The sequence below is a fragment of the Watersipora subatra genome, chromosome 1 (genome assembly GCF_963576615.1).
Source record: "Watersipora subatra chromosome 1, tzWatSuba1.1, whole genome shotgun sequence".
NCBI lineage: Eukaryota > Metazoa > Bryozoa > Gymnolaemata > Cheilostomatida > Watersiporidae > Watersipora > Watersipora subatra.
In genome coordinates, this window is record NC_088708.1 from 21,470,254 (window position 1) to 21,497,353 (window position 27,100).

At 41.2% G+C, this 27,100-nt stretch overlaps 1 protein-coding gene across 1 annotated transcript; it reads left to right on the forward strand.

Moving 5' to 3' along the window:
* On the forward strand, positions 1-27,100 carry LOC137403932 (solute carrier family 28 member 3-like). Its single transcript, XM_068090059.1, has 13 exons — positions 1-178; positions 1,807-1,943; positions 4,007-4,288; positions 7,006-7,150; positions 8,293-8,484; positions 10,147-10,227; positions 10,357-10,437; positions 12,309-12,434; positions 13,088-13,211; positions 13,321-13,511; positions 13,623-13,892; positions 16,423-16,603; positions 26,450-27,100. The coding sequence occupies exons 1-13, from the start codon at positions 53-55 to the stop codon at positions 26,506-26,508; spliced, it is 1,995 nt and encodes a 664-aa protein (XP_067946160.1). The 5' UTR covers positions 1-52; the 3' UTR covers positions 26,509-27,100.

Genomic DNA, 27,100 nt, shown 5'->3' on the forward strand with positions numbered 1-27,100 from the left:
AGCATACCCAGCACCGTAGTGGCTAGAGCTTCTACAAGAACTCACTAACTTCATGGCGTCTTCTGTCGAATGCGAACTGGTTGAGATGACATTCAATGGAAATGGAGACATATCGGCAGCTAAAGATGTTGAGAAGGGAGTTGTAAACAGTGCTTTTACACAAAGTAACAGCGACCAGGTAAGTTACATCCAAGCAGACATGCATATCTGAAAATATCTGCTAACAAACTTAGCGAATGTATTTAGGATTGTTAGAAGTCTCCCTGGTAGGGCAGGGATAAACATATCGCAGCAGTCTATTTTGTTATTCCGCCTATATATGTTCTCAAAATAGGTTCTCAAAGTATGTTCTCAAAGTATATTCACAAAAATATTAATAAGCGGCAGATATTTTAGTAAGTTATTTTTGTTTAAAAAAATTTAAAATTTAAATTTAAGTTAGTTCGATTTAAATAAATAGTTTTAGCGTCATTGCTAGTGTTCATCTTCTAAAAATATAACCAGAACATATAATATATAACATGGAGGTAATTGTTATTTTACTATTGACTACTGGCTGGTCATAAAATTAATATTTAAACTTCTAACAAGAGATTTCAACATACATATTTTGATTAGGAGACTGAAGCACATCGCACTATGCAATGTTATCTAAAAGTTGCTAATTTGTTACATGCGTACTAGGTTTGATACTTATAACACTGTTTTTGTCACAGCAAAACTTTATTATATGTCTAAAAACTAAATCACTATAACAATAATAAAAAAACCGACTTTCGTAACTTTGCTTTCAAGTTAACCCCAAATTAATTGACAAAATGCTTTACAGGTAGTACCGAAGCTCCAGTATGGTATTAGTACATATACAGTCGTTACATGCTACGTACAGCTACAACCTAGGTATATAACTAAATGTTTTATAGCTATTACATGCGACTACGATTATATGATTATATAATCACTATATAATACACATTATATACAAATAATACAATATAACATATATATAGTGACTATATAAGCACTAGATATATTATATAGTAATTATAATATATATACATAAAATATATACACTATATGATTATATGTATTACAGCTACTACATGCTACATACAGTCACTATATGACAATATACACTACAACTGTTACATGCACATACAGCCACTATATGATGATACACATTACAGCTGTTAAATGCTACATACAGCCACTATATGACAATATACATTACCACTTTTACATGCTACATACAGCCACTATATGACAATATACATTACAACTGCTACATGCTACATACCGCCACTATATGACAATATACATTACAACTGTTCCATGCTACATACAGCCACTATATGATGATATACATTACAACTGTTACATGCTACATACAGCCACTATATGATGATATACATTACAACTATTCCATCTTGCATACCGCCACTATATATGACAATATACATTACAACTGTTACATGCTACATACAGCTACTATATGACGATATACATTACAATTATCCCTTGAGACTCCTCATGAGAGTCCTTACTTGAAAATGGAATACCATACTTTAATGCAGGAAGCAAGAGACTAACAAATGTAGTGTCTTTCCACTGCTGCCTAGATGAACTGGGAAGTGCAACCAAATGATTCATTAACTCAGCAACACAAGGAATAATAATGATATTTTGGTGTGGTTTTTCTTTTGGCACCTTTCTCCATCCTCTAGGCATGCTGACGACACTAGATGAGTCATGCTACAAAAAAATAGTTTTTTCTCTGTGTTTTCATATAAAACAATTTTGTTGCAGGACTCCCAAAAAGTTATTGTCGTTGTCTCAGAAGGCAGCAATGACAAGATTGAGAGCGAAGGGTCAGCGTCAGCTGATCAGGAAGAAGCCAACTGCAGTGCGGCAGCAGGATGTATGATGGACAGAGTATCAAATTGGTGAGAACTTCCTGCTGACTCTTCAGTTCAGCCTCAAGTCTACAGACAACATCAATAGGCTAATGCTCATGGGCATTTCTAGTTGTTCCCTTATGGATATCTCATGTTCATTCTTGAGGCAGTTTGTTGTCATTCTCTGTAATGGCTTCTCAGCAGTGGTTATTGCCAGAAATGGCTCATTGCTTGTTTATTGGAAACCGATTGCCATGCCATTTAGGACAAATGTTGGTCTCTGAGAAATAGCTATGGTTGGTTATAGTTCACCTGGAACGTCTTGTAAACTAAATTCTTCATCAAAGAGAATGACTCACCAGTTGAAGATTTAGACCACTCTTATGTATCGGCTCACTACATTTCATAACAAACGTTACAACGTTCATAACAACATACATGCTTTGGTCTGAGAGAAAAATGTTGGTCTGCCAGAAAACCTAATACATGTAATCTGAAGCTAGCAGTAGCAACGGTGTCAGTCAGTTATTCGGTCAATCGTGTTATGTACTATGCAGTATTTCGCTCATATCATCTTTTAACAGGAGAAGGCAATTTCAGCTAACACTCAAATTTTGGTCACAAGAATTAAGTTAAAATTTTTAATTTCTCATTTTCTCAACTAGACGTTTTATTTCATGGGTCGTCTCATACAATACAAAATACATACCAGTTTGTAAAACTTGCTGGATGACTTCTTCAAGGGTCAAAGACAATGTTATATCATGTGTCTAGTCATAATGACTTTCACTAGAAACGTTCCAAAAAATAACTATTTCAAGGTGTTGCCAATGATAGTTTTGCAAAGAAAGATTTTTTGAATAGGCAGCTTATAGTTTGTGAAAGCGGAGCAAGTTTTGGATGATAAAAGTTATAGCATCAATGGAGGTTTTGATGGAACTGAGGCTTAGCTCTATACACATAACAAGTAGTGGCCTTCCTCGAACTGCTCCTAACAAGTAAAGAAAGGCTATAAATTATTTTTTCATGGCTATATAGTGTATGGCTACTGTACTTGGCTAACTTCAACGCATTAAAATACCAGTTTATAGGGAGCTGCTGGGTAGGTAAGGTACCGTACTGGCTGAAGGTATTGAATGTTTTAGCTAAAACGGTTGTTTCGTTGAGCATAAATGTTTCCAAACCACTTCAATTGCCAGAATTTAAGTAAACCTGTTGAAAACATTTAATATACAGGTGTAGAAGTTGTGAGAACTGTCTACTTGTATATGTATAGTCAAGCGCATAGCAAATTTGTGGCTATATATGTAAGGTATATTTATATTAGGAGTTGATGTGAGTAATTGTGAAGTTTTGAATCTTTTATGATGAAAATTGCATTCTTAAAGAGCAATCTGTGATCTACACCAACTATACTGGTAATAATCATCATTGAAGTAATTTGATATGAAATTGCATTTGCTTCTCATTGGCCGCAAGTTCCTCATTAGAGGAATCAAGCAACCACTTGGTCTAATAATTACTATAATCAATTATTAGTAATAATAATTAACCTTAATGATTAATTGTTATCAAGTTATTATTAATTTTAATGATTATTATGATTAATAATAATATGAACAATATGATAAACTAGCTCATTATAACTGCTGTCTCTACCAAGTTGGCTGTATTTAGCGCAGCTAAAGGTTGAGAGAAAAAGGAGAGGACGAGAAAAAGAGAGAGAGAGAGAAAGAGAGAGTGAGTGAGAGAGTGAGTGAGAGAGTGAGTGAGAGAGAAAAAGAGAGTGAGTGAGTGAATGAGTGAGTGAGAGAGTGAGTGAGGGAGAGAGTGAGTGAAAGTGAGGGAGAGTGATAAAGAGAGAGAAAAAGCTCATTAAAAATTAGCAGACAACCATGTGATTAACTTGCCCCCAATGCTAGCTTGAGATCTGACTACAAAAGTTGCATCTCCGAACGATCTAATGTGAATACACCTTCATGCTTTAGAGTGCTTTTACAGCTTTTTACAGATATGCAGACCTCTGGATACTACAATTTCAGCCAGCAATTTAGCCATTTACACTGTACTATGTACACTCAAATGGTAAAGAACAGATGCCTTGTTTGCAGGTACAAAAGAAATGCCACCTCGGTGAAGTATGCCATGAAATGGACTTTACTCCTGCTATGGATAGTCTACTTCATTTGGACTATGATATACAATTTCAAAGATGGTTTTGACTCAAGCAATGAGCCAGCTATTCGTCTCATTTCATTAAACGCGTGCGCCGCGTTTTGTGTGTCCTATTGGGCTATTAAAAAGTACTACGGGTCACAGATATGGAAAGGTCTGCAGCCTTTTATTACAAAAGTGTCTCATTTTGCTAACAACCATCGACTGATGGTAGGATGGTGAGTTATTCACTCTTTCTATATCATTCACTGTTCTTTGTTTTTCACCCAAGAATACTAATAAATATTAGGAAGATATTATTATACATTACTCATCTTTAATCTTATTGATGCCACAAAAGAATCTTTATTCTAGCTGAAATTTTTTTAAGTATAACCACCAATCTTGGTTTGCTCCTATAGGGAGTAGGTGAATCCAATCAACTGCCCCCCATTTGTAATGTAGTTTAAGAAACTTTGGTGAGCATCAACTTTGGTTTCATTGATTTTTAGTATGTATGTATAAGCCTTTTTTGCCATTCGTAAAAAATGATGTCTTCCATTACATGCCAAAACAAAAGTGAGAAGATAGAAATCAAGAATGATTAAGTGAGTTGAACAAAAATGTTTTAAAGTAGGTAATCTAATAGTAATGTGAAGGAGTCGGGGTAGGGAGTTGAAGGTTGTAGTAACAGAAAGTTCATAATTTGAAACATGCGATGGTGGGTGTAGTATGTTAGTGTCAAGGAATAGAAAATTATGTTTGTCGTGTGTAAGGAAAGATAAGTCCGAATATGCTGTGCATAGTTTCAGTAATCAACTTAGTTGAAACTTCCTGTCATGATAATAGAAGCCTTTTTTAAAAGCACGGGTTACTTGTGGAGAGTCTAAAGAGAGCCCACAAATGCCAGACAGATCTAGCTCCTGGTAGACTTAGTACCAATGTACCAGCATAGTAGAAATAATAGCAATTAGGTGAATGCCTGGCGTTGCCCGGGTCATAAAAAAGTATTTGCACAGCAAATTGATTTTTGTTTAACTTATAACAACAGCTAACATTCTAACTTTCATACTTCATATCACGAGAAAAGGTTTCGTGCATTTCAAATAAATTAAGAAAAAAATACAACAAATCTAAAGGTGCTTAAATGTAAATGGGAAATAATTAGCAAGTAATGGATAAATATAGTCTGGTTTACTTTGGTTATAATGAAATACAATTAAAACAAACTGAGCAAACAAATTAAAAATCATGCATTTGTTGAATTAATAATAACAATTCGTGCATGAAAGTGTGTGTCAATAAAACAAAATAAAATTAAATAAAACAACTCTAAAGGTTTTCAAACATTGTCAAATAACTGTAACTTTCAAACTTCATATAGTGAGGAAAATGTTTTGTGCTGGTCAAATAAATTAAGAACCAAATAAAACAACTATAAAAGTGCTTAAATATAAATGTGAAATAATTAACAAGTAATAGCTAAATTAAGTCTGTTTTGCTACGATTACAATAAAAGATGATTTAGTAATTATAAAATTGATACAAACTGAGCAAACAAATTAAAAATCATGCATTTGTTAAATTAATAATAACAATTTGTGCATAAAAGTGTGTGTGCAAAAAAAACGTTAATGTTCCAGCAGAAGCTCCAGCAAAACTTTGACTATAATGATTAATGACACTGGTATCTTTTAATACTGGTACAAACGTAAAAATGAGATATCGGACTGTCTTTGTCTGGTACATGGTACTTTGTCTTTGTCTGATCAAATGGAGAAAGAATGTAGAGGCTACTCCGACTCAAGATAATACAATTTTCCACATGAAAGGAATTTAGCTCTCACAGATTCAGTAATCAAACCTTAGGAAAAACTGGAAATAGTAAAGTATGTTAAAAATCATTAAAATATTTTTACCATTACCTTTAAAAAAAAATAGGTAATAGTAAAAAATTTACATTTAGAAAATTTCAAAAAAATGTCAAATGCAAAAGGTAGTACAATGTATTAATTAATAATGAAAAGTGCACATTTAGCAAGTGCAATCACGAAAAGGATATATAGTATATGGTCTTAGCGATGGGTGTGATAATCAATCGAAAATTACAAATTGAAAAATAGGTAATGGGTAATGGTGAAACAGATAAGTTTTAAAAAAAATAACAATTGCAAAAGGTAATATTAGTTAATTATAGAAAGTGCACATTTAGCATGTGTAATCGTGAGAAGGATATACAGTATATGGTAATAGTGATATAGAGTGATGGAAATGACAGTATATGGTAATAGTGATATAGAGTGATGGGAATGATAAGACGGCTTAGCTTTGTGGTTATGAGGTTACAATGCTATGGTTACAATGTTTTGTGGTTATGAGGTTACAATGCTATGGTTACAATGCTTTGTGGTTATGAGGTTACAATGCTATGGTTACAATGCTTTGTAGTTATGAGGTTACAATGCTATCATTACAATGCTATGGTTACAATGCTTTGTGGTTACGAGCACTTGTTAGTAAAATTGCTGTTTGATTGTTGTGAGTTCAAATTTAGTATAAAGGTAAATTTTCATTGCTAAAACTTTATCGCTATAGCTGAACAGACAAATGATAGATGAACAACAGACAGACAGACAAACAGACAAACAGACAAACACTGAGATTTACATATATAGACGTACATGTATCTCTACGACAGCATTTCAAGAAAAAGCCAAAATTAACAGATCATCGACAACGAGGGTTTTTCAAAAGATTCTATTCTTCTGCACTGCTGTTGCCAAAGCAGCTTAGTGATATGGTTGTTAACTCGAGGTTTAGTTATCCAATAGTAAGTTGTTGAACTAATCAGGTTATCCTTGAAGAGTTAGCTCTATTGATCCACTGGTAAAATATTGAAATAACCAGGTGATCCTTAAAGCGTTAACTCTATTGATTTGGTACTATTTACTTTTAGGGTTCTTCCGTGTTTCCTCATCATCGCCTTTGCTGCTGTGATAATTGTGGACGTGGCTTTGAAGGATCCCTCTAGACTCGTATCTCTAGTAGGAATGGTTGTCTATATTAGTCTCTTTTATGTTTTCTCCGCTCATCCTTCTAAGGTAAGATTGTCATTCAATCAGACGTAATACATGGACCAATGGGGTTTACTCCATGTGTACATGTCAGTAGTCTTACCAATATTACCTGCTAGACTAAATGCCTATCACTCACACTTAGTTTAAAAAATTATTTCGTAAAAAGATAGACCAAAAAGGTCGATACGAATTGTTTGTTAGTATAATGTGAAAACATTGTTTTGTAACCCATCTATTATCAAAACTGGTTTTTATATGATTTTATATGCTGCCTTTACTTATCTTTGCAAAATATGACTGCCGGTCACAACTGGCAGTCAATGGCTGCACTCACAATCAAATATATTCAGTTACAGATGATAGAATAATTTTAACAAAGAGTTTTCAGAATATAGAGAGGACAACTGAGAATGTTGTACTATTGTTCAGAAGCAAAGTGAAAGCTCCTATTACATTATAAACTAATGCAATCTAAAGTGAAAGTCCTATCTCATTATAAACTAATGCAATGTAAAGTGAAAGCTTACAATGCATTATATACCAATACAATGAAAAGTGAGAATTCCTTTTAGATTGTAAACCAATGCAATGTAAAGTGAAAGCTTACAATGCATTATAGACTAATACAATGTAAAGTGAGAACTCCTTTTACATTGTAAACCAATGCAATGTAAAGCGAAAGTCCTATCTCATCATAAACCAATGTAAAGTGAGAACTCCTTTTACACCATAAACCAATGCAATGTAAAGTGAAAACTCACAATGCATTATAGACCAATACAATGTGAAGTGAGAACTCCTTTTACACCGTAAACCAATGCAATGTAAAGCAAAAGTCCTATCTTATTATAAACCAATGCAAAGTAAAGTGAAAACTCCTTTTACATTTTAAACCAATACAATGTAAAGCGAAAGCTCACAATGCATTATAAACCAATACAATGTAAAGCGAAAGCTCACAATGCATTATAAACCAATACAATGTAAAGCAAACGCTAATAATAGACTGCAGAGTATTTTAAACTTTAAATATTGAGCAAGCAAAGACATACCTCTCCATATCCAACATGATAGACTTATAGCTCAGCCACTGCATAACCATGAATACATGTATTCCATGTACGTACTCTTTCTATAATGTATATATAGCTTCTATTTATCTCCAGGTTAGATGGAGGCCTGTCATACTAGGTTTGCTACTGCAGTTCATATTCGCCTACCTGATACTGAGAACATGCATCGGATATGTAACATTCAAATGGCTGGGAGACCGTATACAAGAATTCCTAGAACACACAGACGTTAGCTCGAAATTTGTCTTTGGAGACAGCTACACCGACCACTTCCTTGTTTTCAAGGTTAGTAAGTGGTGTATCTAGCCAATGTTACTAGCAATCCCTACTATTCTAGACTTTTCTTCACAACCATTTGCAGTATGTAGAGATATGTAACATATATGTATTTGTTAGATATGTATATGTATGTAACATATATGTGTTTGTTAGATATGTTTTTGGGCAACAAAAAGCTTCTGTCTTATAGGTAGTGCAGAAACAATAAAATCCTGTTGTCCTCAATTTTTTGTTGTAAAAAACTTTTGCTTAGTAAAGGGTGAAGTCCTACCTTTTCTTCTTCCAATACAATGCCAATGTTTAATGCTAGCAATGCCATGGGAAAATTTTAGCTTGCTGCAAAAATGAAATATTAACATTACACTGTGGCTTTCTCTTCATTTCGCTCAGCTTTTCAGCTTAGGAAAACCGAATTTGGTGAAAGGCCAAAAATATCCGCAGCCATCGTGCTCTCAAGCCCCATATTTATTAACTGTATGCATAAGATTTTTGGCCCAAGAGGCAACAAATTTCACTGTTGCACACATTCCTCTTGTTCAGTATTTCAAATTTTAAAACGCTGTTGATGATAATCATTGATCTTGTTAAGGAAACACAAAAAGAATTATAGAGTAAGTGACCTTGACCGGCAATGTATGGATAAGAGTAGAAAATAAAATTATCGTACATGCATGAATATTTGATTTTAAGAAGCCCAGCGGCAGAGGTAGCGCTTGTATTGATTGTATGTGCAGTTTAATCGATTGAACATAATGTTCGGTGTCTCATGATGGGCTCGTTTTTGTAATTCTTTGTAATAAAAGACATCACATAAGACGGCTTAGTTAAAGAACTAGAACAGCCAGGCTACACAGGCAAGAGAGACTGTGGCATAAATGCTTGTCTCTACTTGCTGCAGCACTAGTCTGCTGTACAATACTCCACGCAGGACAATATTCAAATGTGTCTGAATACATCTATTAGCAATTAGAGCTGTACTTCTATTGTTTAGTTCATCTTAACTAGTACTTCAGCTCACCTAATACTGTGCTACAAGAAATGCTGGTAGTACATTCCTGCCTGAGCTATTAATGAGGAAATCTAACATGCAGGAAGCCACTTTTTGCATTTTAAGAGAGCTGTAGGAGAACCATAGAGTTATCGTCATAAAGGGAGCTGTAAGAGAACCATAGAGTTATTGTCATAAAGGTAGCTGTAGGAGAACTATAGAGTTATCATCATAAAGGAAGCTGTATGAGAACCATAGAGTTATCATCATAAAGGGAGCTGTAGGAGAACCATAGAGTTATTATCATAAAGATTAAGAAGTGCAGATCAGCCCACTTTAGCTACATTTTTATAGCAATATTCTTAATAACTTTTAGTAACGTGATAAAATTTGTTTTTCAACAAAATTATGAACAAAAAATAGCACCTAGACAACAAGAAAATCACTTTATAACCTGAATAGCAAAGGTGGCACTTTTCCTTCACATAGAGTCAGCCACTAGTGATTTGGTCATACTGATTATTAGTACACACTCAAGAGCTGACTCGCACCCAGTGCAATTCCCACCGCTGGTTCAGCGCATCGAGCTGATATACCATTAGTATATCATAAAACTGTTAGCAGATAGATTTGTTCCATTATAATCGACTCTCTAGTTTTTATACCTTTATTATTCACAGGTGTTCCCAGTCGTCATATTCTTCAATACAATCATCTCTGTTCTTTACTACCTAGGAGTCATGCAGGTTATAGTTGAGAAGGTATGCAGAGTAGTCTATTTATCATGATATTCTATTGTACCCTTTTTGTGTCTATGTGTATGTCTATGTCTATTACTTGAAAATAGGTTTATGGCTTTTTTCGCTTACATTGAATGTTTACTTTTGCAGATAGCGTGGCTGATGTTAGTAACTATGGGAACCACGACAGGAGAGTCTCTCAACGCTGCCACTAATATATTTCTTGGTCAGGTTAGTCATTATTTTAGCTGGTTAACTGGTTGGTAGAGCTGAGGGCATTCATTACAGTCAACATTCGTTGTAACTATGAGAAAATAGAGCGGTACAGCTAATTCTTCCTAAATTCATAGTTTTCAGTGGTATGACCAGCTAATACACAGCAAGTTCAGCAAGTTTTGTGATAACGGATGTAATGGGAGGGTGTAATGGCCAATGGGAGGGTGTTTAACAAATAAATCTCAATGGCTGTTTTTACTAATCAGCTTATATGGAAAATTACATAGTTAGCAGCTTATATGCTTTAAAGATGCTGTCCGCTTTCCCACACATGCGGTGAAGCAAGTAGGATACCTATGAGGCTTTGGATTCCAATGACCCGGCCTTCACTATTCTGGGAAAGTTGGAGTAGTTTTTGTTTATATTGAAGCATGTGGTAACTGAATCATAATAATAATATATTATTACTACTATTATTGTTATTAACTGAGTCATAATTATATCATACATAACTGGTCTATAATCATATACACGGTGGTGAATCATTGAAAACCATGGCCTGAGGTTTAACAGATATTTTAATATTTATGATGCTATGATGGTCAAACACTTACCTTATAGCAACCACGTTCTATGAATGCTAAAAAGGTTTTATTGGGTTCATTCACAGACCATCGATAAAGTAATTACCATGTCAGTCGCATGTCAACAAAAGTGGCAAGTAGCAAATAATTCCTGGCTAATGGATATGCATATGACTAAATAAGTTTTTAGGCTTCTAAGGTAGATATTTTGCAATATTGTGGTAATCGTATCCCTCTGGTGTATACGAAGGTACTTCCGAAGATCCCTTAGCCATTTATAAGCCATGTTTTTTAAAGTACACTGGGTAACAAGAGTGTTAACTATATTTATTGTATTGTTTTCAAAGTACCTTCTACTCACAAATCAAAAACTGCATTAGTAAACATAATTGCTATCAACAACATCACGAATATGGTAAAACTTCTGATAAGCAACCTTTCACGTTTGGCCAATTAGGCCTGATTGAAAAACTCATGAATTAACCCAAGAGGACATAGTAGAATCTTAGCATACACGTTGCAAAATGCAGGACACAATGTGGGTAGGTTGCTACTTACTATGTATGAAACAATGCAAATTCAAGGGCATTAAAAATAAAAGGCATCTTTTGGAGTTTTCTTACCCTACATCCTCTACAGTAATCTAATATATCACCTCTTGATGGCTTCTCCCACAATTAGCGACTTTCTGATTAAGCTCACATAAAGCAGTGTTTTGTAAAATGATAGTGATGACAAGACTCAATTTTTGTGGTAACCAACAGATGTGTCATTGACCTTGTGTGAGATCATTCTGCTGCCACAAATGTTAATGACAAAGTCTGATAAAGGAAAACCTTCAGCGCTATCAGCATGCACTCTGAAGAAATCAACCTTTAGGTTGTAATTTTTTATACATAGCTCATTCATTCTCACCACCCGCTTTCATTTAAGAATGAGTAGTGTCTTGGGAACGATTGCTATAGCCTGTTCCGACTAGCCTGTTAGCAACTTTGGCTATTATGATGCAATCTGCAGAGCTGTTTATAAACATTGTAGACCATATGTCTTTGCTCACAGATTATTTCTTACAATTATACTTGTCAGGGATGTTTAAATCACAACACTATATGACTAAATTTTTGAAAGCAAATCAGCAGTTTAACTAGTTGCGTTGTTTATTTTTACAATATCTAAAATCTGTTCATCTCTTTGACAAACAGTTTACATTTCATGCTTATGCTAAAGTTGTAGCGTCTTTGATTAGGTTAGAATGCATGTTCTGTGTCTTGTTTTAAATCTCATGTGATATTTGCACTACAGACGGAGACAGCCATGGTTATCAAGCCCTTATTACATGGTTTAACAAAATCTGAGCTACATGCTGTGATGACAGGAGGGTTTGCCACTCTAGCAGGAACTGTCATGGCAATCTTCATGATGTTTGGTGTAAGCACCAGAGGCTACACATACTCTCATCAGCTCTTTCTTTTAAATATCAATATGAAGTTCTGATGCCTCTTGACAAATGCATTGTTACAACTGCTGTTGCACATTTGGTAATCTAGTTGACATTGCTGATTATTGTCTCACTTCTTCCAGCAAGCGGTGTTGTTCATAGCTAAGTGCTTATAGCGTTTATAGTGGTTCATATATAAAAAGCGGTATAGTCAACATATAAATTTAAAAAGATGGCTAAAACATGTTATTGCTTTAAATCTGTAACTTTTCTATAGTTTCATAGTAAGATAATAACAACTTGTGTCATCTTTAGGTTTATCAATGCCAAATTTCTAATAATACACTAATGTTTAAAGTTTTAGAAGTAAAAGTGGTAATACAACTCTGATAGGCAGAACAAATGTAATGTGGGAAAACAACGTTAAACCAATATTTTAATAACTAATAGTTTTTTTAATGTTTACACTAGTTTACACTAGTATTAGTTAGTACACTAGTGTAGTAACACTAGTGTACATATGTCACTGTATGTGTTACTACACTAGTGTCTCATAGCTAATGCGCACAAGTTGGAACTAATGCTATATTCCAATTACAGAAATCAAAAGTAGGCTCTATAGAACCTAATTTCTTTCTTTCAGGTTCCTGCTAACCATTTAATGTCAGCGTCTGTCATGTCTGCTCCTGCTGCTCTCGCTATGTCTAAACTCTTTTACCCTGAAACACAGAAAACTCAAGTGGCCATCGAAGATATCGAAGAGTTAGGTAAGCGTGTCGAAATGTGAGCAATAATATTACAGAGAGGCTGACAGTTGTGGTAATTGAATGTTTTTAATTGAATGTTTTTCACTAAGTTTTATCTTTCCTGTTTTAGCTAAACCACAAGAAAGCAGCATAGTCGAGGCAGCTTCCTCTGGAGCTATGGCAGCAGTAAAGCTTATCGCAAACATCCTCGCTAATATTATAGCTTGCTTGGCTATTCTCGAGTTCTTTAATCAAACTCTTACCTGGTTTGGAGCCGCTGCCGGTCTCAAACCTCCCAATTATCCAGAGCTGACCTTCGAGGTGAACAGCAATAACACTTTTCAAATCACTTGCTTATTATTCAAATATTTACGGCTGTCAGTTAAAATATTTTTGATCATGGTATGAAAACCTTTGAATTACCTTTTGCAGCTCATCTGTTCATACCTGATGTATCCATTTGCTTTCATCATGGGAACTCCAATCGCAGACTGCAAAAAGGTGGCTACATTAATTGGTGTGAAGCTTTTTACCAACGAGGTCTTCGCATTCAGTACACTGGGAGCTCTACGGAAGAACCGGCTTTTTTTAGAATCTTGGGAAAACCCAGCATTGAACCAGACATTGAAATATGATATCGCTGATGAGTGTTATATTCTGATGAGTAACAGCTATTCTGGCAAATGCCTTCCTGCCATGTCCGTAAGTTTGAGTAGATGCTTGTGAAGGTATTTACTCTGGAGATCAAAAAAAACTTCAATGTTAATTGGCAGCAGGGAATGACTGCTACCAAAGAGATGCTTACAGTTTGAATCTAGTTTTAGTGAGATATAAATAAATTATTTATTGAATATTATATTGAATATTGAATATTAGAAAAAAGGGAGAGAGAACTTCTAAAATTGAACAGATAAAAGTTGACAGCTTTTATAATACTCTTGAATACATTTAAAATACAAAATAATCTATCCATCAAAACTTTGTGAGGCCATTTTAAGAGGTGAATGCTGACAGTTTACATATTTGTATTATATATTTATATCATGTTGTATTTATATATATATTTCTCAAAGTTGGTCGTGTCTATGTATGTGTATAATATGTGTGTATGCATGTCCGGCTATAGCTAGTAAAATCTTGGAATTGAAATTCTGCATTTGGATGGATTTGAACTTAGGACAAATGCATCCGCAAGTTATGTATCCAAGCACTCTACCACCAAGCTACATGAGGCATTAGATCAATGATGTTATCATATTTGGTATATCATATGCACGCAATAACTATTTTAGCATTGCGCCCATGCGTTGCGATGCCCTTATTAACAAATATTTTTCGTAAGGTTCAATTACTATATCTGGGGTCAAGGCCAATTCTTTTCACGCAAAAAATTATATCATCTCCGTGAAAAGAGCATCAACATTCTCTTTCCGTTCGGTCAGACAAAGACAGTACGATATCTCATTTTTACATTTGTACCAGTATCGAGAGGTACCAGTATCGTCGTATTCAAAGTTTCCATGGATATCTTCTGGTGAAGCAGTGACCTTTTTTATACACACACTCACACACTTCTATGCAAGAATTATTATTATTAATTCAACATACTCAGGATTTTTATTTTGTTTTCTCAGTTCATATTAATTGTATCATTACTGAATCATCTCTTATTTTAATCGTAGCAAAACTGACTTAATTTAGCTATTACTTGCTAATTACCCTAGGACACTTATATCTCACTAGTACATGTATTTAATTTCGTGAGTAGCATACAGAGTAAAATTTCGCTGCTACTTAATTTCGCAGCTCTGATGAGTGCGAAAATATATTGATGTGAAAATAAATGCAGTGGAACAAACATAATTAAATTCCTCAGGTCCAGTTCACTGGTAAGGAAAAAATTTTCAATTTGGGACTAGTTTGTATTTGTAAACCGCAGGTAGAAATGTGTAGGCAAGATCGATAACGCAATTTGACCGCTTGCTGTCATTTGTTTCTTGGACTATCAATGAAATCTAGGTTTCTGCCGCTGTGGCTGATGTGATACCAATATTAGATCTCAAGTATTTATACCATGCGGTAGCCATGGCTCAGTTTGATTTCACTTGTTGGTTGAGAGGATTTCATGTTTATTGAGAATTCTGGACTCCTGACATGGAAGATGTCTTGACAGTATGTTATCAACAATAGCAGAGGAGGAAGGCAATTACTCACTAACACGAAAATTACCTGCATTTCTAATATGACAATTTTATTGTGGATATCAATGAACAAAGCTATTTAATTTCGTGTTTTCGCTCATTTGTTATGATTGTTAAGTTTCGCGCATAAAATTTTCGTGAGAGGATGACTTCGCAAAAACGCGAAAGTTAGATGACACAAATACATAAGTGTCCTAGGGTATTTCACATTTATATCTAAACCCTTATATAGTTGTTGTATTTTTTCTAATTTATTTGACCGGCACAAAACATTTTTCTCGTGATATGAAGTTTAAAAGCTAAAGTTGTTTGACAAAGTTTGAAAAGCTATACAGTTGCTTTTTTCTCTTAAATTATGTCAACTACACAAAACACCTTTCTCATGATATGTAGTTTGACAGTTAGAATGGCAAATGTTGTTATATGTTGAATATAAATCAATTTTCTGTGCAAAAACTTTTTTAACACCTGGGCAACGACGGGTAGTACAGCTAGTATGTATATATATATATATATATATATATATATATATACTAGCTATACTAATATGCCCGGCGTTGCCCAGGTACTAAAAATCAGCTTATAAACAAAAAAGTAATGAGAGTTGCCGACCACTTGCTATTAGCCTGGCACATTGCCAATGGAAAGTTTGAGTACTGCGAGGTACTCAAATTCAGAGGTAATCTGAGGTACTGCGAGCTACCAGCTTCACGTGATGTTATGCTATGACCCTGCGTAGTACGCAACGCCGTTGGATATTTGCTTCCATGTACCGACATATATTATGGTAACTAGCTATGTAATGTACCTCTGTGGCCTTGATGATACAGCGCCGGACTTGTTAACAGGAGGGTCCGAGATCAATTTTTCTTGGGTGCAGATTGTTTATTCCAAGATTTTAACAGCTATAGCTGAAATGCAGACACACATCAGACATACTTTGAGAAATATATAGATATAGGGCAGATGTAGATCACAGAACTATGTTCTTCAAGAGTTTTTCGGGAACACTTTTAGTATGATACTTGCAGGAGAGAGCTGAAACTGTAGCAATATATGCCATTGGTGGCTTTTGCAATGTTGGAAGCACTGCTATAATGCTGGGGGTCCTTGGTGCTATGTTACCAAATAGAAAGAAAGATTTGGCTTCTACTGTATTTAGAGCAATGATTGCTGGGAATGTAGCATGCCACATGACAGCATGCATAGCAGGTAGGTACTCTCTCACACTTTTAAAATACTTCCTTTTTAGTGTTTCATTCTTATTTATCACCTGTTATGTATGACATGTAATGACAAGCATAGCAGGTGCTCATGCATCCTTTGCTAATTATAGGTGTTTAGCTACTCATTTCTGTTAATTGCCTGCTTTACAGGTAATATAATATTGTGGAAGACCGGGACATACATGTATACTATTTACTGCACTTATATATATATCCGCACTATCATTTAACCGAACCTCTCGAACTTCCTTCATTGCATACTTGAACTGCCTTTTTATTATTATATAACTGTATTACTGAACTGCCTTTTTATTATTATATAACTGTATTACTGAACTGCCTTTTTGTTACATAACCATACCAATCCTGTTATATCTTGCATATCCTTTGTGATATAAATAGATCGGTAGGCGGAGCTAAACTATAGGCGCTGGCTATATAAGCCAGCGCGGTAGATAGGCAGGGTGTGCTTGATTCCACTCATACTTGTGAATACTTGTATTGAAGATATCGTTAATAAACTGCTATATACCCATACGAACTGATTCTATTGACGCCTGCCTGGTTGGCTCACCAATTGTACAAGCAGGCTCAGTGCAACCATCAGACGGAACTGCCAGGGTGACTCTAAGAAGGCTAGGAGGCGATCCACGGCTTTGTCTAGACTCGATCGGGTGTGCCATGGCACAAGAGATCCAGTCTTAAGACCAGCCATTAGTGGATCCAGACTAGCCTGAGATAGAGATCCAGAGGCAGGCCGGGGGTTTGGTTTCGGAGCAGGCCTGACTACTAGGTTCTTGCCTTGGACTGACTTGACCGCCACGGGCAGGTCAATCAGGCCTCGGACAAGGCCGGCCAGTAGCCCAGGTTGCGACTCCCTTGTTAGGAAGTAAAGCTGACTCAGCTACCAGAGTCAGATCCTTTACACTGGTGGCAGCAGTAGGATTTGCTTAACCCACAACAGGACAACTAACAGGGACTAAAGACGACGCAGGTATGACCAAACGGACTCGCAGCGCGGAAAGACCGGAAGCTCTCCGAACGGAGGGACTAGGAGGTCTAGAGCGACTGACAGGTGTCTTGGAAAGACTGCTCGTCAACCAGGGAACACAGGGACCCCCTGCACCAAGAGAAACATTCAGAGCCCCAGAATATGACGGGAATAGCGATGTAGAGGCCTTCATCAGGCAGTTCAACGATGTAGCCGTTGCAAATGACTGGGGGCCAGGGTCCGCGCTGCTACACATCCGAGAGAGACTGCGAGGGCAGGCTAAGGACTGTGGACACGGACAGACCATATACGCCGTATTTAACAACCTCCGGGCCAGGTTTGGACTGACACCCAAAGAAGCCAGAGCCAAACTGCAGGGCCTGAAAAAAGACCAGCAAGCCACGCTATTTGAGCACGCCACCCAAATAGAGAAGCTGACCGACATCGCGTTTGGGGAAATGTCGGATCGCCTGAAAGAAGAGATGGCCGTGGACACGTTCTGTGGTTTGCTGGGCAATGTGTATTTACAGAGACATCTGCTAGCGGTGCCTACCCCTACGTTAGAGGCAGCCGTGAGAGCAGGGAACGAGTACTTACAGGTTCGACCTAGTATAGCGTCTCACCAAGCCCAACCTTTCCGGTCAGACGTCAGGGCAGTCCAGCCGGACGAGACAGGGCAGGGCGAAGGAGAACGGGCCTCCGAAGAGCCGGTTGTGGTGGCCAGGACTACCCCGAATACCCTCGAGCTGCTGTTGACCTCGGTGACGGACCTAGCCAAAGAAGTGGCCAAGTTAAAATTGTACACCCATCGACCGCAGTCTATTCCAGAAAGCGGGGCCAAGAAAAAAGAAATGGCGAGATGCTGGGGGTGCAACCAGGAAGGCCACCGGAGGAGAAGTTGTCCGCGGAGGCAGGCAAATCAGGAGACGCCCTATAGGCAGGACCAGGGAAACGCCTACGGCCCGCAGCAGTAGGTCTACCTGCTGGCTGCACAAGGGCACCCGGACACAAAAAACACAGACAACTTAACAAAACAAGTCGAAGGGAATCTGGGGTTGATCCGGAGGGTTGGCAGCATCCGGCTAGAACGGCGGCACCGGTCAAGAGACCCCCGGCAGAGACGATTCCCGTCTACAACCCATACCAAAGTCTATGGGAACTGGACGAGGGAGAAAAGGAATGCGAGGCGAGCCCCCGGGACTCGCCGCGGGCGGCCAAACAGGCGCAGCGGCAGTACCTCCACCAGATCCAGAGACAGGGCGAGAGACGAAGAGTTTATGGACGTACCGAAGAACCAGAGAGGCCAGGGCGGAAGGGAGGTCCGACTAGGGCCGAGCACCCCGAGCGATCTGGACAGCAAGGGTCGGGACAGAGAGCGGATTTAGTGGTAACTGAAGCTCTCGAGAGACCAACGCTGTACAGGTCAAGAAGGAGGGAGCTTGCGACCCAGATGGAACCCCGCCTTAAGCCTAGACAGGCTAGGTCGGAGAGAGATGGCCCTACCGGCGCTGATCCGTTCAGGAGATCCGTATCAACCGGATCGGGATGGAACGAGGACCCAGCAATAGCGGAGCATCTCCAGAGACCGGAGTACCATGGACCCAGAGACGAAAAGGGCTGGAAAGAAGCTGAACCCCCTAGGAGGCAGGTACCCAAAAAGAGACGGGGGCCGAACCGAGGCGGCCATCTCTGAGGAGGGAATCTAGGCCAACCCATGAGTCCGGTGTCGGGTCCGACAGGCCGGTACGGGGAGAGCACAAGGCCAGCTACTCCCGAGGAAAACCTGGAGGACCAGCTCAAAAAGAGTTCACCACCGGACAGGCCTAGGGGACGTCCGAGGAAGAAAAAATCGGAAGAGATGCTCGATACCGCCGCAGCGGAGGAAGGGTTGCCAAGGGTTGGGGCCTTGGAAAAACCCCATAAGTCAAGCTACTTCCTACCTGGAAAGGTAGAGAGGCAAGACCTACTGTTCCTCATAGACACCGGCTGCAACACTAACCTACTCTCCAAAAAGGTGTTCGACAGAATGCCGGAGCGGGTGAGGGTGCAGTTGGAAGAGAATGACCGGTACGGACTCATGGCAGATGGTAGCAAGCTCCAGTTTTATGGACTGATAAGGCTAACCGGAAGGATCAGGGACGTGGCTATAGAGGAGAACTTCCTCGTAAGCCAGATCAGCGAAGATGCTATTCTGGGTATGCCTTTCCTGATCTCCCACAAGTGTCAGATTAAATTTGGCCGACCCGTCATTTCCCTAGGGAATAGGCAACTTACTTGCACCGACAAGTATGGGAGGATAATGGTGTCCAACGTTCATGCCTGGAAGAAAGTTACTATCCCTCCCTTGTCGGAGGTAAGAGTGACGGGGAAGATTTCCGCCAGAAATTACGTTCCGGTGGGCTTGATAGAGGGCTCTGATCCACACATACCCGTAGCCTGCAGCCTGAACAGGCCTGGAGAGGGGGGTGATGTCACCATACGATGCCTGAACCCCGGACATCAACCGATAGAGTTGGGCGCCGGACACGTCATTGGCTCATACACGGCTGTTGAAGAAGAGGACATACAGACGGATCTCTGGTCTGGGCCGGAACACGGGAACCTCGACGAATCAGGAGTGGGGTGTGCCGCTGTAAGGACGAGGGAAGCCGTCCCGGGTCACCTGGTTGAGCTATATCGGCAGGCCCTTCCAGGATGCCGGCACGAAGGAGAGAAGCAGAGCTTGGCCTATCTTCTGACCAGGTACCAGGACGTGTTCAGCAAGTATGATGGCGACGTAGGAAGGACCGACCAAATAGCCCACAGCATACCCCTGATGGAGGGTGCCAGGCCGGTCAGACAACCCCCCCCCCCACTGGTTGGGACCCCTCAAAGAGGCAGAAGCGAATAAGCAAGTACAGGAACTACTGGAAAAGGGTTTGATCGAGCCTGCCAATGGAGCATGGAGTTCCCCGGTCGTCATGGTGAGGAAGAAGGATGGCGGGTGGAGATTCTGTATTGACTATCGACAACTGAATGCGGTCACCCAACAGGATGCATACCCCATCCCTAGGATTGATGAGAGCCTGGACGCCCTGGCGGGAAGCCGATTTTTTAGTACGTTGGATCTGACCAGTGGATACTGGCAAGTACCGTTAGATCCGGACGCCCAAGAAAAATCTGCCTTTGCCACGAGAAGTGGGTTGTGGAAGTGGAAGGTACTGCCCTTCGGATTGACGTCGGCCCCCGCCACCTTCCAAAGACTGATGGAATCTGTACTTCACGGGCTCCATTGGAAAACCCTCTTGTTATACTTGGACGACATCATCGTAATAGCTCCAGACTTCGAGACCCACTTGGCCCGTTTGGGAGAGGTCTTCCAGAGACTCGCCGCCGCGCAGCTGAAACTGAAGCCCTCTAAATGCGAGCTCCTCCAGAGGAAAGTGAGGTATCTTGGCCATGTGGTGAGCCCGGAAGGAGTGTCCACGGACCCAGAAAAGGTAAAAGCAGTGGCCGAATGGCAGACCCCTCGAAATATAAAGGAACTGCAGGCCTTCCTGGGGACCACAGGGTACTACCGGCAGTACCTGCGAGATTACGCCACTAATGCCAAACCACTCACGATCTTGACTAGCAAAGGGAAGCCTTGGAGGTGGGGAGAAGAAGAACAGCAGGCATTCGAGACCCTCCGACAAGGCCTGATCTCGGCACCAGTGCTGGGGTATCCCAACCCAAAGAGTCAATATACTCTGGACACCGATGCCAGTAATGTGGGAGTGGGGGCCGTCCTGTCTCAGAACCAGGGGGGTAGGGAGACCGTGGTGGCATACTACAGCAAGACCCTCAGCCCAGCAGAACAAAATTACTGTGTGACGCGCCGAGAGCTCCTGGCAGTAGTAAAAGCCGTCAAACACTTCCGGCCCTACTTGTATGGTCAACAGTTCGTGCTCCGCACGGAACATGCCTCCCTGAGATGGCTGTGTCGGAGGAGGGAGCCGTCGGCTCAAGTAGCTCGGTGGCTGGAGATTCTGTCGGAATTCTCGTACCTACTGGAACACCAATCAGGGGTCAAGCACGGGAATGCCGACGGCCTGAGTCGACAGGTCTGCCCAAACGACTGTCGACAGTGTATCCGAATAGAGGAGCGAGACGGGGGCCTTAGCAAACAGGCATTGCTGGAAGGAGAGTCTGACACCGTGGCCGCAATTAAGCTACCAGGAGACCGAAATTTCCGACAGCTGGTACAGAGCCAAATGGAAGGGACACAAGCCGTGGCCAGGATGTACTGGGCGGTAAAAAATGATCAAGAGCTACCAGAGGAGGAGCTGACTCTAGGAAGTAATGAGCTCCGGATCCTACACAAAAGACGGGAAGCTCTGAGGTTGTCCCCCAACGGCGTCCTGGAGGTCAGACTAACGACGGACGGCCACCCCAGATGGTGTACCCTATGTCCTCGGGCGGACCAGAACCGGGTGATGTGGGACACGCACAGGCTTGCCCACGCGAGAGTTCACAAGACCGTAAAAAGACTACTGCTCAATTGGTACTGGCCGGGACTGAATGCCGACGTGAGACGACTCATCAAGACGTGTGAGATCTGTCAAGTGGCAAAAACCGGTGGGAATCACGCAACCAGGAGCAGACACCGATTGTACGCCGGGCGGCCGTGGCAGAAGTTAGCGACGACCTGGTGGGACCAATGCCAGTGACTAACCGGGGGAACAAGTGGATCCTAGTGATTAGCGACCATTTCTCCAGATGGCAGGATGCAATAGCGATTCCGGATGCAACTGCCCCGGTGGTAGCCACGACCCTGGACGAAAGGGTGTTCTGTTATTTTGGCCTACCCGAGGAATTACACTCCGACCAAGGGGCCCAATTTGAGTCTAAACTCATGGGAGAATTATGTAGTCTATGGAACGTAGACAAAACACGGACTACACCATACCACCCCCAGGGGAATGGCGTTGTAGAAAGAAACAATCGGAGCCTGGGAAATTCCTTAAGAGCCTTGCTCCTGCGCCGTGGACCTACAGAATGGGACTTGTTGCTGCCACAGATAATGAGGGCTTTCCGAGGCACTCCCCACTCCGCCACGGGAGAAACCGCGAATTACATGATGATGGGCAGGGAACTGCGATTGCCAGACCAGCTCTCAGAACCCGTTGCAGTCACTGGCCAGGCGGTACAACCCTACGTACTGGAACTGGCCAGCCGGCTGGAGGAAACGTATGAAATTCTCCGAGAATGTCAGATGAAGATCCGGGTGGAGGACGAAAAGGAGCCCCCGTCGTTTGAGGCAGGTGACTTGGTACTGCTGGTCAACAAGAGACGTCGACGAGGAGAAAACCCCAAGTTACAGCCCAAATATGTGGGACCCTATACAGTCACTAGGTGTAATCCCAACCATACGTACCAAGTAGAGAGACAAGGACAAATATCAGTACAAAACGAAGAGAGATTAAAACCATACTATGCGTGTCCAGAGGCGGATGGGAGGGCCCCGGCCACCAAGGAACCCTCCAGAAGGCCAAACATGAAAGGTGCCACTGGACGAAGAGAGAGGAGGCTGGAAGGGCTAAGAGAGATGCTGCCCACAGTAGAGTACACTAGAAGGGAGCCCCCTCCGCCAACGCGGCAGGAGAGGATGGAACCTCCCCCGGATATGGACAGTGACACGTTTAGGAGACGACTTCTGGAGGTCCTGGCCAGAGAAAGAGGGTCTGCCTCGGGCAGTCACGATCCTACCGAGGGGGTTGGAGAGGCAACAGAGCAACCCGGTATATCCAACACAGAACCAGAGGAACCGAGTCTCGGGCCCTGTTCCGAACCCCCGGTGGAGCCTTCCGGACAGGATTTGACAGAAGGAGAGGCAGACAATACCGCAGTCGATGAGACCTCCGACTCCGGGGTCACCGAGCAAAGGGATCCGCCCCAACCCGAAGTTTCTATACCAGCACCAGCTGAAGAAGAGGTGCGAATAAACTCAGAACCAAGGGGAACAGAAAATAGTATGGGAGAAAGACGAGAGGGGAGACCCCGGCGAATGGTGGGTTCTCCCATCAGATACGGCCAGACTGTGTGCCACCAAATCGACCCTGAAGAAGAAGGATCGGAAGCCAGAGAAAGACAGGCCGAACTCAGGGAACGGTACCAGTCTACCAAAGTTATGGTGGAACAACTGGAGACCTTGATAGAGAGGGAAGGCCTGAGGACGAATTTAGAACTGATGTCTCAATATACAATTTTAAAAGAGTCAGTTGCCGAGCTAGAAGGGATGATGGCCGCGAGCCACCATGAAGAAGAGCAATCAGAATCAATCATACCTGACCGAAACATCTCGGAAAAGGGGGCAGAGACGGAGGCAGACGAAGAAAATCAAGCAGGAGAGGAACCGGCCGGCAATGAAGGCTTTCGACAGCAGACTCCGAACGGCAGAAAAATTCAGGAACAAGAGCACGGCGGGACCGGAAAGCGGCCATCTTCTGAAATTGAGACGGCCTCTAGTCACTTCAACCGTTGTACGCTAACGAATAACCAGCTTTCTCCACAAACCTATATCACGAAATTAAATATGAGACCAACTTCAGATGAAACCGGAGCCATCGAGGACCAAGAACTGCAGGAATTATTGACAGAATTAGATGAGATCCTGGAAGAAACCGAGATAATGGCAGGAAACCAAAAAGTCGATCAGGTAAAATTACCTGGGAATAACGTAGCCAAGAGAAATATCGCACCCATTGCCTATAAGGGAGAGAGGCCGGTAGAACTGGCGATAACCAATACCAGGATGGTGCAAATGGTAGGGAACAGGACGCCCCAGAACAAAGCCAAGCCAAAACAAGCCAGGCAAAATTCTGAGGGCCAGAGTTTCCAAGTCAGGAGCAGAGGTAAACCACTTCAGGGTGGCCCTCCGCTAGAGACTAGCCAGAGGCACCAATTGTATACTCCACTACGACCAGGACCAATGCAAGCCTGCTCGATAAACCTACCAACGATTCCGGTCGATCAGACAAAAGAGAACGGACTGCCCAAGAGAAGGAAAAACCGGGAAACCCTCGACGGAGTAGCTGAGGATATCTGGTACTCTCCCACTTCCTACGAAAGGATGGAGGCCGCAGAAGACCGCCAGAAGGGGGAATGCAGACTCTGTGGCTTTAGAAACAAGGACAGTAGGGTAGTAAGGAGACACATATGGCAACACTTCTGGCGCTACTGGTGCAAATGTCAGAAAAACTCATCGTCGTTCTTTAGTATATACAAGCACCAAAAGAAAGCCAAGGATTCCCGACTACACCCTAGTATTGTATACCAAGTAGATCAGGAGTGGTATACCGATTTTTGTACATACATGAAATGGACAGAGTGCCCCCCGTTTGGAACCTGCCTTCCCATAAAGGATGGGACTGGATGGGTACGAGGTAGAAGGATAGGACAAAAACGACTAAGGACAGAGTCACCAGAAGAAAAGGGGTGTACTGAACAGGAGACCCTCCAAGAAGACGGGAGGGACGGACAAGCCGACCTCCGCGTCCACTTAAACCGATGCCGAACCGCCGAAGGAAAGGAGGAGCGGGTCCAAAGGCCTTTCCCCCAAGGGTATGTAATCCCAAGGGTAAATCAGAGGAAAGCGAGACTCATCAGTCAGGAAATAAACACACCGCCTAAGGGAGCTGGGATAGAGGTAGCAGGAGAAGGCGAGACCGCCTTGGAGATCCACGTCAGTGCGGACGATATCGCTGGGGTATATGCCGGAGCCGGTGCCAAGACCAAGGAATCTACCAGCAGCAAGGTAACCAGGGCCAACAAGAACACACGGCCCCGGCGGGAAGAGTACAACCGTAGAGCAGAAAGAGAAGAGGAACGATACCAACGTTACATCCAGATGGCCGAGGAATGCCGTATAGAATAGAAGCTCAGAGGTTGAGAGCACAAGCGCGACGTTTCCGCTGAAAACACTCCCTTAATTGTTCACCCCTGGCCAAACAATTGGGGGGGAGAGTGTGGAGGACCGGGACATACATGTATACTATTTACTGCACTTATATATATATCCGCACTATCATTTAACCGAACCTCTCGAACTTCCTTCATTGCATACTTGAACTGCCTTTTTATTATTATATAACTGTATTACTGAACTGCCTTTTTATTATTATATAACTGTATTACTGAACTGCCTTTTTGTTACATAACCATACCAATCCTGTTATATCTTGCATATCCTTTGTGATATAAATAGATCGGTAGGCGGAGCTAAACTATAGGCGCTGGCTATATAAGCCAGCGCGGTAGATAGGCAGGGTGTGCTTGATTCCACTCATACTTGTGAATACTTGTATTGAAGATATCGTTAATAAACTGCTATATACCCATACGAACTGATTCTATTGACGCCTGCCTGGTTGGCTCACCAATTGTACAAGCAGGCTCAGTGCAACCATCAGACGGAACTGCCAGGGTGACTCTAAGAAGGCTAGGAGGCGATCCACGGCTTTGTCTAGACTCGATCAGGTGTGCCATGGCACAAGAGATCCAGTCTTAAGACCAGCCATTAGTGGATTCAGACTAGCCTGAGATAGAGATCCAGAGGCAGGCCGGGGGTTTGGTTTCGGAGCAGGCCTGACTACTAGGTTCTTGCCTTGGACTGACTTGACCGCCACGGGCAGGTCAATCAGGCCTCGGACAAGGCCGGCCAGTAGCCCAGGTTGCGACTCCCTTGTTAGGAAGTAAAGCTGACTCAGCTACCAGAGTCAGATCCTTTACAATATCCATTGTCAATTCACCAATACTTGTTGGTTATACAAACTTGAGCAAATCTGCTTCCTACAATACAAATGAGGCATACATGTTATTTAGGTCTGATATCTGGACCAGAGGCTATGAACCCGGAGACCTGTCAACTATACATTACCTAGGATATGAATGACTGTCTAAAGACACATTCTCATTCTACTGAAGAAACATTTAAATCGGTATTGAAAAAATGCATCTTTATTTTATTTTACACATATCAGTAGAATATGATATGAATTATACAGGATTATACACTAAATATGTCTACACTGGTTGGATTTGTCTTATCTCTGTTATGGTTTATTAACTATTATGCACTCTGTCTATACATGCTTTGTAACGGTCAAGTGTCTCTGTTGGTCAGACGTATCATCTTTTTATATCATACATTAGCAAACTGGTTTCATATGGTTGTAAGTTCTGACTTGTTTTTGCTGAATTTCTACTTGTTCTACTGAAGGTCAGTCATATTTTAGCAGCGGTAGGAATAGAGTCGACAATATGACCATGGTGGATCAATGTTGGTGCACGTTACCTTCCTTTATGGACTATTTTGGTATATCAATATTTTTTCTTCTATTTCATGTTAGCTAAGTTTGTGCATTTATATTTTATGGTTATTATTACATCAGAGAGTCACTATCAGGATGGAGATGTTTATATATAACGTAACAGCTCAAGTCTGCTAAAATAAACTATGTTTAGTATCCCAGG